This window comes from Oncorhynchus mykiss, chromosome 8, assembly GCF_013265735.2.
Source record: "Oncorhynchus mykiss isolate Arlee chromosome 8, USDA_OmykA_1.1, whole genome shotgun sequence".
NCBI lineage: Eukaryota > Metazoa > Chordata > Actinopteri > Salmoniformes > Salmonidae > Oncorhynchus > Oncorhynchus mykiss.
Genome location: NC_048572.1, coordinates 80,470,664 through 80,481,402, shown reverse-complemented (window position 1 = coordinate 80,481,402; position 10,739 = coordinate 80,470,664). Strand labels below are relative to the sequence as shown.

Here is a 10,739-nt window from a genome sequence, read left to right as displayed (position 1 = left end):
CCATTCAATTTATATTGTAAAAACTTGGTCAGCTTTCAGCATTAAGGAAAGTTACTAAAGTATGTCTGATTCGTACTACACTTGTCTCTCAACTCATGCTCATAAATGACCCGATGAGTACTCATTAGGCCTATCGCAATATTGGGCAATAGTCTTTACTTTATTACACAATTGGTGTTGACAACAAAGTTTCCCGATTTTTTTGTGGAAAAAGTGTTCAACTTCAGGGAAGTTTTGTTTGCAAACAAAGGCCAGCCACGCGGACGAAAGAGGTGCTTTGGGAAGTGCTGTTTTCTGATTGCACACCTCTAAGGCACAACCACTTCTTATGAAATACACTACCCATAAGCACCAATAACTCCAGCTGACTGGGTCGGCATATTCTGAGGATGTGACCTATATCTCGCTGTGATGTTTACACTTTGTTACAGTTCTTTGTCTCAACCAGCATAACAAGTCAGGATGTCTGGGACATAGAGAAATACGTATTTTCTGTTTTTCTTTATGTGTAAAGAAACCTATTTTTATCATAACATTTTTGGACCAAGAATTTTCGGAACAACATTTTCTTCAACTTTTTTTTTTATTTTTCCACGACTCCAAATAGCCGAGGCGGCTCACACGGAAAATTTTGGATAAGGTAAGGTACTTTACTAAAAATAGGAAGTAACATATAACGTGCATTTCAATACGCGTTTGTATTCAGTTGTGGCATTGGATTTTTGGTAAAGATACTGTATGCGTTAATTTGTTGCCCTAAACTGAATTGCTCACTGTTCAAGGTTGCCGAGAATAAGTAATCGGTTTTTGGCTGATGGGACACAATTGAAAAGCATACCATCTATAGCAGATATCACGAGTTAACTTTTTTGGAGTTGTTATTGTACATGCGTTTTATGTCAAACATTTTCACAGTCATAATCCACGTATTGCTGCAAAATAATAATGTTCGATTCCATGCATAACATTGATTCTGTCAATTCTGATCAGAATTTAATCTGCTAAATTTTGGGGGGGAATTTGCTTGTTTATTGTGTGTAATTAATAAAAAAAAAATTAAAAAAGACGTGACAAGAAGACGAGGTCACTGTGGCTATATAAGAGATGCAATAGCTGTTACATGCGGAGTAAACTTCACACCTCCATGGAGTGGAGTTTAGTCCGCTAACTTTGTTGTGGTCTTTATATAGCCTATAGCTAGCTACACATGTCATAAGAAGGGAATGTTCCATGCGTCAGGGAAGGAGGCTCTGCCACTTGCAAACCCTTGCTTTTGTGTTACTTAATTACGAGGAGGTGCTGCAGCTGTGGACTAGGATAACACACGCAAACAGTTGTGTGTTTTGTTCCGCTTGGCGTCTTGCGGTGGACCGCCAGGTTAAATATAGCCGGGATGAGAGTGACTACGTTCATCAGATAGCTGGCCAGACCCGTGCGCTGCGGTTAATAACCGCCTTGATTTAGTAACGGCACGCACGTGACCTGAGTGAAGAGCGCGCGCTAGTGCCTCAAAGACATCATGAGCAAATGTCAACATCTATATCTTTAATACTCCTGGCAGAATGAGACAGAGTGAAGGAGTCATTTTCCCGTCTAAATTAAATAGATGGTTTGAGATAGATGGCTTGGGGCTATACACCTGTGCGTGTGCGTGTGCGTGTTCGTGTAAAAAACTGTGAGCTGAAGACAGCCTACTCATACCTGTTTTTTGCTCCAAATTTGCCATTCTCTGGAAGTGAAAAAAATGACAAAGGAGGAGTGACCCCGAGGCTCTTCTCCCAGAATTGACGATTAATCTGGTTTGGCATTAATCTGGTATGGCATGAATCTGGTTTAGCAGTCAGTCTGTTTCAAAGACTATGCCTCTAGGCACCCACAGTTAGAGGATCACCGTTGAAAAGACTATAGGCCCGGTTTCAACCGGTGTCGCAGATTGCCCACTGTTAAAAGCATGATGGGATGATGCCTATCTTTTCTTCACCTAGTTTCATTCAAAGCAAACATGATTGATGTACCATTGCACAACAACCTTTCTAGCTCTATTGTCCTTGTGGTTGCTGGCCTTTTCAACTGTAGTACTATGTCCCAGGGAACATCTGCTTCAGTACAGAGACAGAGGAAGGGGTTAGTTTGTAGATATGTGCATATTTATCAGGTTAAATAAAGGTGAACTAAATAAAATAATAATAATTCAGGCCCTGCTCAAGCCTTTTGGGGGCCCTAAGCAGGATTTGGTTAGGGGGCCCCCCCACCTCCCAGCAAAGTTAATTTCACGTAGTTCTACACATTTTGCCTTGGGGTGTAGTTAAAATGTTGCCGTTTTATAGCCAGTTCTCAGAAATTCTACACATTTTGTGACTAATGCTATGTTAATATGATATTTGTCGCAGCGGTCTAAAGCACTGCATCTCACTGCTAGAGGTGCCACTACAGACCCTGGTTCATTTCTAGGCTGTATCACAACCAGCCGTGATTGGGAGTCCCATAGAGCGGCGCGCAATTGGCCCAGCGTCGTCTGGGTTAGGGTTTGGCCGGGGTCGGGCCGTCATTGTAAATAAGACTTTGTTCTTAACTGACTTGGCTAGTTAAATATGTATATTTATATATATATATATTTTTTAAATAACAAAATAAATTGGGGCCCCCTGGAGGTCAGGATATCTGGGTGCAGTATTTTATTACTACAAGTTTAGATAGCTGGCTAGACTAACTACCAATGTAAGCGTTGTTAGCTGACATGCTTACTGTCACTTACTGTGAGAAAAACTGCTGATGCACAACCACATTTTGAAATTGCACCCGGTATGTTCTACTATTCTTACTCTCAATAGTAAGTTGCGATCCCTGCTTGAGTTTTAAAAATAAATGAAATACAATTATGCTTTGGGGACTGGGGCCCCCTGGCGGCCGTGGGCTCTAAGCGACCGTTTATGTCGCTTATGCCTGGAACTGGCCCTGTGCGTATGCCTAGAACTGGCCCTGTGCGTATGGCTGGAACTGGCCCTGTGCGTATGGCTGGAACTGGCCCTGTGCGTATGGCTGGAACTGGCCCTGTGCGTATGGCTGGAACTGGCCCTGTGCGTATGCCTGGAACTGGCCCTGTGCGTATCGCTGGAACTGGCCCTGTGCGTATGCCTGGAACTGGCCCTGTGCGTATGCCTAGAACTGGCCCTGTGCGTATGGCTGGAACTGGCCCTGTGCGTATGGCTGGAACTGGCCCTGTGCGTATGGCTGGAACTGGCCCTGTGCGTATGGCTGGAACTGGCCCTGTGCGTATGCCTGGAACTGGCCCTGTGCGTATGGCTGGAACTGGCCCTGTGCGACATTTTTTCCTCTACTGTGATGCAAGATACAGTAGCTCTACCCTGAAGACGCTGGAATTGTTAGTACAACTAGTTCTCTCTCTGAAGCGGAAAGCAGGCTGTTTCCCTTGTGACTTATGGCCATTGCCTCTGGAGTGTACTTGGTTTCTCCATTTCGTCACCACAGCAGCAGTGGTTCAAGTTCAGTAGTTAAGTTCAACTTCAAGTGACTTGTATAACTTGATTTATACTTATTTATAACAATTGTAAGTTTTGATCTAAAGCTACGTAGGCTTATAACAGGTCTATAACACATGCACATTCAGATCTACTGTTCCTTAAGGTATAACACCACATATAAACTGATTTACACTTATATAGGGTTATAACATACATGTAACACATTAATCATCTGAAATAAATATACAGCATAACTAGACGGGGCAGCAGGATAGCCTAGTTGTTAGAGTGTTGGACTAGTAACCGAAAGGTTGCAAGTTCGAATCCCCGAGCTGACAAGGTACAAATCTGTCGTTCTGCCCCTGAACAAGGCAGTTAACCCACTGTTCCTAGGCCGTCATTGAAAATAAGATTATTTTCTTAACTGACTTGCCTAGTTAAATAAAGATAAACTAAAATGAGTAAAGAGCTCATTTATTGCTTGGTCTACACCCATATCTACTGTACCACTTTAACCTTATTATCCGGTCGGTCTACACCCATATCTACTGTACCACTTTAACCTTATTATCCGGTCGGTCTACACCCATATCTACTGTACCACTTTAACCTTATTATCCGGTCGGTCTACACCCATATCTACTGTACCACTTTAACCTTATTATCCGGTCGGTCTACACCCATATCTACTGTACCACTTTAACCTTATTATCCGGTCGGTCTACACCCATATCTACTGTACCACTTTAACCTTATTATCCGGTCGGTCTACACCCATATCTACTGTACCACTTTAACCTTATTATCCGGTCGGTCTACACCCATATCTACTGTACCACTTTAACCTTATTATCCGGTCGGTCTACACCCATATCTACTGTACCACTTTAACCTTATTATCCGGTCGGTCTACACCCATATCTACTGTACCACTTTAACCTTATTATCCGGTCGGTCTACACCCATATCTACTGTACCACTTTAACCTTATTATCCGGTCGGTCTACACCCATATCTACTGTACCACTTTAACCTTATTATCCGGTCGGTCTATGACCTTATTTCCTGTTGTCCCTCCAGGTATCCGGTTGGTCTATAACCTTATTTCCTGTTGTCCCTCCAGGTATCCGGTCGGTCTATGACCTTATTTCCTGTTGTCCCTCCAGGTATCCCTTCGGTCTATAACCTTATTTCCTGTTGTCCCTCCAGGTATCCCTTCAGTCTATAACCTTATTTCCTGTTGTCCCTCCAGGTATCCGGTCGGTCTATGAACTTATTTCCTGTTGTCCCTCCAGGTATCCGGTCGATCTATAACCTTATTTCCTGTTGTCCCTCCAGGTATCCGGTCGATCTATAACCTTATTTCCTGGTGTCCCTCCAGGTATCCGGTCGATCTATAAACTTATTTCCTTTTGTCCCTCCAGGTATCCGGTTGGTCTATGACCTTATTTCCTGTTGTCCCTCCAGGTATCAGGTCAGTTTAACCTTATTTCCTGTTGTCCCTCCAGGTAACAGGTCAGTTTAACCTTATTCCTGTTGTCCCTCCAGGTATCAGGTCAGTTTAACCTTATTTCCTGTTGTCCCTACAGGTATCAGGTCAGTTTAACCTTATTTCCTGTTTTCCCTCCAGGTATCTGGTCGGTCTATAACCTTATTTCCTGTTTTCCCTCCAGGTATCTGGTCGGTCTATAACCTTATTTCCTGTTTTCCCTCCAGGTATCCGGTCAGTCTATAACCTTATTTCCTGTTTTCCCTCCAGGTATCCGGTCCGTCTATAACCTTATTTCCTGTTTTCCCTCCAGGTATCTGGTCGGTCTATAGGGCAGCAGCCATGGTGTTGATCCTGGGCAGACGGCTCAACAGGGAGGACTCTGGGACCAGGGACTCCCCCGCCGTCAAACGAAAGGTGCTCACTAAACCCACTCATTTTATCACAACTCCGAGTTCTTACTAGTCTTGACAAGTGTTTTGAAGGGCAATGTGTGTCAATTATTTCTCAAGTGGCAAATAAAAACACACTAAAATCACATTTTTCCAAGAAGCATAACAAACGGGAACATGGCCAAGACCCCCTCTTCCAGTTTATAAACCAGTGCCACGTTATCACTTTTGACTGTAGATTAAAAGTTACAGAGTAGGCCTTTAAAAGTAAATTAAACTCATTATTTTCATCCCTCCAAGGTGTTCGAAGTGGACTCTAAAACCCTGACCGGTAATGAAGTTCTGGAGTTCTCCTCCGGCTCCTCCCACTCGGAGGCCATCTTGCAGGTGTTCAACGAGTTCCGCGACAGCCGCCTCTTCACCGACGTGGTCATCAGCGTGCAGGGCCGCGAGTTCCCCTGCCACCGTGCTGTGCTCTCTGCCTGTTCCTCCTACTTCCGTGCCATGTTCTGCAATGACCACCGCGAGTCGCGTGAGATGCTGGTGGAGATCAACGGCATCCTGGCCGAGGCCATGGACTCCTTCCTCAGCTACGTCTACACGGGCCGCGCCAAGATCACCACTGACAACGTGCAGTTCCTCTTCGAGACCTCCAGCCTCTTCCAGATCTCCACGCTCCGCGACGCCTGCGCCAAGTTCCTCGAAGACCAGCTTGACCCTTGCAATTGCTTGGGCATCCAACGCTTCGCCGACGCCCACGCACTGAAACAGCTGGCCAGCCGCTGCCGCTCGTACGCCCTGGCCAACTTCCCTGACGTGGCCCAACACGAGGAGTTCCTGGACCTGAGGAGAGACGAGCTGGAGGAGTACATCTGCAGTGATGAACTGGCCATCGGGAAGGAGGAGGTGGTGTTTGAGGCGGTGATGCGCTGGGTGTACCACAGTGTGGAGCCCCGGAGGCCCGTGCTTAAGGACCTGCTGCACCACGTCCGTCTGCCCCTGCTGCACCCCAACTACTTTGTCCAGACAGTGGAAGGAGACCAGATCATCCAGACGGCGCCAGAGTGCTACCAGCTCCTCCACGAGGCCCGGCGGTACCACGTACTGGGCAACGAGATGATGTCCCCCAGGACCCGCCCACGCAGGTACTGTGCAGGGGATGCTGGGAGGTGTAGTTCAGAGACTTGGTCAGTCAATTAAATTCAATAGAACTGCATTGTCCCTCAAGGGGAATTGTATTTGGCACAGCTTTATGGATAGAAAAATTCAACACATCTAGGTAAGGCAGAATTCACCTCCTGAGTCCTTTATTTATTATAAGGCCCTGAAGGAACTAGGGCCCTCTCAAATATGAGGAAGTGTTGTGACTGAATACGGTACAGTTCCTTCTTCCCTGCCAGTCAACTGGAAGACAAATGATATGTAATCTCTAATTCCTCTTGGCTCGTCACTCATCTTTCACAATCATTTTATGGGGATTAACTGTAATTGTAAAAAGGATAAGAATGTCTGTTTGTAAACAAAAACCACTGCCACTTTGCTCTCGGCTCAAGTTAAGAACCACCCACCTTTGCCTCTGTGAAGAGAAAGATGAGAGAGAAAGACAGACAGAGAGTGATGGAGAGAGAGAAAGAAAGACAGAGAGAGAGAGAGAGAGACAGACAGAGAGTGATGGAGAGAGAGAAAGAAAGACAGAGAGAGAGAGAGAGAGAGACAGACAGAGAGTGATGGAGAGAGAGAAAGAAAGACATACAGAGAGTGATGGAGAGAGAGAAAGAAAGACAGACAGAGAGTGATGGAGAGAGAGAAAGAAAGACAGACAGAGAGTGATGGAGAGAAAGAAAGACAGACAGAGAGTGATGGAGAGAGAGAAAGAAAGACAGAGAGAGTGATGGAGAGAGAGAGAAAGACAGACAGAGAGTGATGGAGAGAGAGAAAGAAAGACAGACAGAGAGTGATGGAGAGAGAGAAAGAAAGACAGACAGAGAGTGATGGAGAGAGAGAAAGAAAGACAGACAGAGAGTGATGGAGAGAGAGAAAGAAAGACAGACAGAGAGTGATGGAGAGAGAGAAAGAAAGACAGACAGAGGGGGATGGAGAGAGAGAGACAGACAGACAGAGAGGGATGGAGAGAGAGAGACAGACAGACAGAGAGGGATGGAGAGAGAGAGAAAGACAGACAGAGAGTGATGGAGAGAGAGAAAGAAAGACAGACAGAGAGTGATGGAGAGAGAGAAAGACAGACAGACAGAGAGTGATGGAGAGAGAGAAAGAAAGACAGACAGAGGGGGATGGAGAGAGAGACAGACAGACAGAAAGGGATGGAGAGAGAGACAGACAGACAGAGAGGGATGGAGAGAGAGAGAAAGACAGACAGACAGAGAGTGATGGAGAGAGAGAAAGAAAGACATACAGAGAGTGATGGAGAGAGACAAAGAAAGACAGACAGAGAGTGATGGAGAGAGAGAGAGAGAGACAGACAGACAGAGAGTGATGGAGAGAGAGACAGACAGACAGAGAGTGATGGAGAGAGAGAGAGAGACAGACAGAGAGTGATGGAGAGAGAGAAAGACAGACAGAGAGTGATGGAGAGAGAGAGAAAGACAGACAGAGGGGGATGGAGAGAGAGATAGACAGACAGAGAGTGATGGAGAGAGAGAGAGACAGACAGAGAGTGATGGAGAGAGAAAGGCAGACAGAGAGGGATGGAGAGAGAGAGAAAGACAGACAGAGGAGGATGGAGAGAGAGAGAGAAAGACAGACCGAGTGATGGAGAGAGAGAGAAAGGCAGACAGAGAGTGATGGAGAGAGAGAGAAAGACAGACAGATAGGGATGGAGAGAGAGAGAAAGACAGACAGAGAGTGATGGAGAGAGAGAGAAAGACAGACAGAGAGTGATGGAGAGAGAGAGAGAAAGACAGACAGAGGGGGATGGAGAGAGAGAGAAAGACAGACAGAGAGGGATGGAGAGAGAGAGAAAGACAGACAGAGAGTGATGGAGAGAGAGAGAAAGACAGACAGAGAGGGATGGAGAGAGAGAGAAAGACAGACAGAGGGGGATGGAGAGAGAGAGAAAGACAGACAGAGAGGGATGGAGAGAGAGAGAAAGACAGACAGAGAGGGATGGAGAGAGAGAGAAAGACAGACAGAGGGGGATGGAGAGAGAGAGAAAGACAGACAGAGAGGGATGGAGAGAGAGAGAAAGACAGACAGATGACTGAAAGATCAAAGGAAGAGTGTCAGACACAGCACTTGTCTTCCACAGTAGATGGTTTTGAGTTACAACATGAATGTGTGCCTGCTGCCTTATTGTGCAGACAGACCCTTCATTGGGGGAAGGTTTGTTTAATAATCCTGTTTTGTAATGAAATTGTGTCATGAGGTAGAAGAGCTTGTCCATACACATTCTATTTTTCTGCCAGAATAACTGCTATGTTGCAAGCCTTTGTCGCCTGAAACCTTCGTACCGTTCGGTCTAGTTTTATTAGCAGTAGTGAAGCAGCGAGTCACATACAGCCGTGTTTGTGTCCATAAGGAATTATTTGAAGGATGTTTGTTTGTGTACGATATACATAGGTCCATGTGAGTGATGAGTTCATCCACAGAGAATCTTCTGTGTGATGTCTTTATGTATTCTGTGTTATGAGTGTTGAGTGTAAGTGTTAGCAGATAAGTGTTAGCAGATAAGTGTTAGCAGATAAGTGTTAGCAGATATGTGTTAGCAGATAAGTGTTAGCAGATAAGTGTTAGCAGATATGTGTTAGCAGATAAGTGTTAGCAGATAAGTGTTAGCAGATAAGTGTTAGCAGATATGTGTTAGCAGATAAGTGTTAGCAGATAAGTGTTAGCAGATAAGTGTTAGCAGATAAGTGTTAGCAGATAAGTTTAAGTCTTTATAGCCACATCTGCTATTTTAGACATCACTGGTTTCAACAGAGCTTTTCTCCCATCACTGGTTTCAACAGAGCTTTTCTCCCATCACTGGTTTCAACAGAGCTTTTCTCCGGTCTGTGGAGTTGTCTGGGTTAAGTATTATTTGACGCTGGGTGCCAGTTAGCTAGCAGGGAGGTGACGTGTCTCTTAAGAGTGCTGTGTCAGTATCCAGGCAGATCAGAACAGGCGTGGAGCCTGCCTGTCTGTCTGTCTGTCTGTCTGTCTGTCTGTCTGTATGCCTGCCTGCCTGCCTGCCTGCCTGCCTGCCTGCCTGCCTGCCTGCCTGCCTGCCTGCCTGCCTGCCTGCCTGCCTGCCTGCCTGCCTGCCTGAATTGTGAATCCCCACCCCCCCAACCGAAGGAGTTCACGTCATAGCCCTGGCATGCACTTTTCAAACAGTGAGGCAGATAGGGCACCACCATTTACTGAGGTCATTGATATTCAGTGGCCTTTAGTAAGTTATTTCTGTTCTTAAGAACATGTATTTTGAGTATTTTGCCAGGTAGATAAGTACAATAAGTACAGTGGAGCTGTGTTGTCTGTGTTCCTCTGTAGTAGAGCTGTGTTGTCTGTGTCCCTCTGTAGTAGAGCTGTGTTGTCTGTGTTCCTCTGTAGTGGAGCTGTGTTGTCTATGTTCCTCTGTAGTGGAGCTGTGCTGTCTGTGTTCCTCTGTAGTAGAGCTGTGTTGTCTGTGTTCCTCTGTAGTGGAGCTGTGTTGTCTGTGTTCCTCTGTAGTGGTGCTGTGTTGTCTGTGTTCCTCTGTAGTGGTGCTGTGTTATGTAATGTTCCTCTGTAGTGGTGCTGTGTTGTCTGTGTTCCTCTGTAGTGGAGCTGTGTTGTCTGTGTTCCTCTGTAGTGGTGCTGTGTTGTCTATGTTCCTCTGTAGTAGTGCTGTGTTGTCTGTGTTCCTCTGTAGTGGAGCTGTGTTGTCTGTGTTCCTCTGTAGTGGAGCTGTGTTGTCTATGTTCCTCTGTAGTGGTGCTGTGTTGTCTGTGTTCCTCTGTAGTGGTGCTGTGTTATGTAATGTTCCTCTGTAGTGGTGCTGTGTTGTCTGTGTTCCTCTGTGTTAGTGCTGTGTTGTCTATGTTCCTCTGTAGTGGAGCTGTGTTGTCTATGTTCCTCTGTAGTGGTGCTGTGTTGTCTGTGTTCCTCTGTAGTGGTGCTGTGTTATGTAATGTTCCTCTGTAGTGGTGCTGTGTTGTCTGTGTTCCTCTGTAGTGGAGCTGTGTTGTCTATGTTCCTCTGTAGTGGTGCTGTGTTGTCTGTGTTCCTCTGTAGTGGTGCTGTGTTGTCTGTGTCCCTCTGTAGTAGAGCTGTGTTGTCTATGTTCCTCTGTAGTGGTGCTGTGTTATGTAATGTTCCTCTGTGTTAGTGCTGTGTTGTCTGTGTTCCTCTGTAGTGGAGCTGTGTTGTCTATGTTCCTCTGTAGTGGTGCTGTGTTGT

At 45.7% G+C, this 10,739-nt stretch overlaps 1 protein-coding gene across 1 annotated transcript in view; it reads left to right on the top strand.

Moving 5' to 3' along the window:
- Window positions 1-355: 355 nt before the first annotated feature.
- Window positions 356-10,739, top strand: part of klhl24a (kelch-like family member 24a) — a 56,076-nt gene continuing 45,692 nt past the window's right edge. The window contains exons 1-3 of the mRNA XM_021613995.2: window positions 356-640; window positions 5,285-5,388; window positions 5,664-6,508. Coding sequence (XP_021469670.1) covers window positions 5,314-5,388; window positions 5,664-6,508 — 920 coding nt within the window. The 5' untranslated portion in view covers window positions 356-640; window positions 5,285-5,313. The remainder of the gene's footprint in view (window positions 641-5,284; window positions 5,389-5,663; window positions 6,509-10,739) is intronic.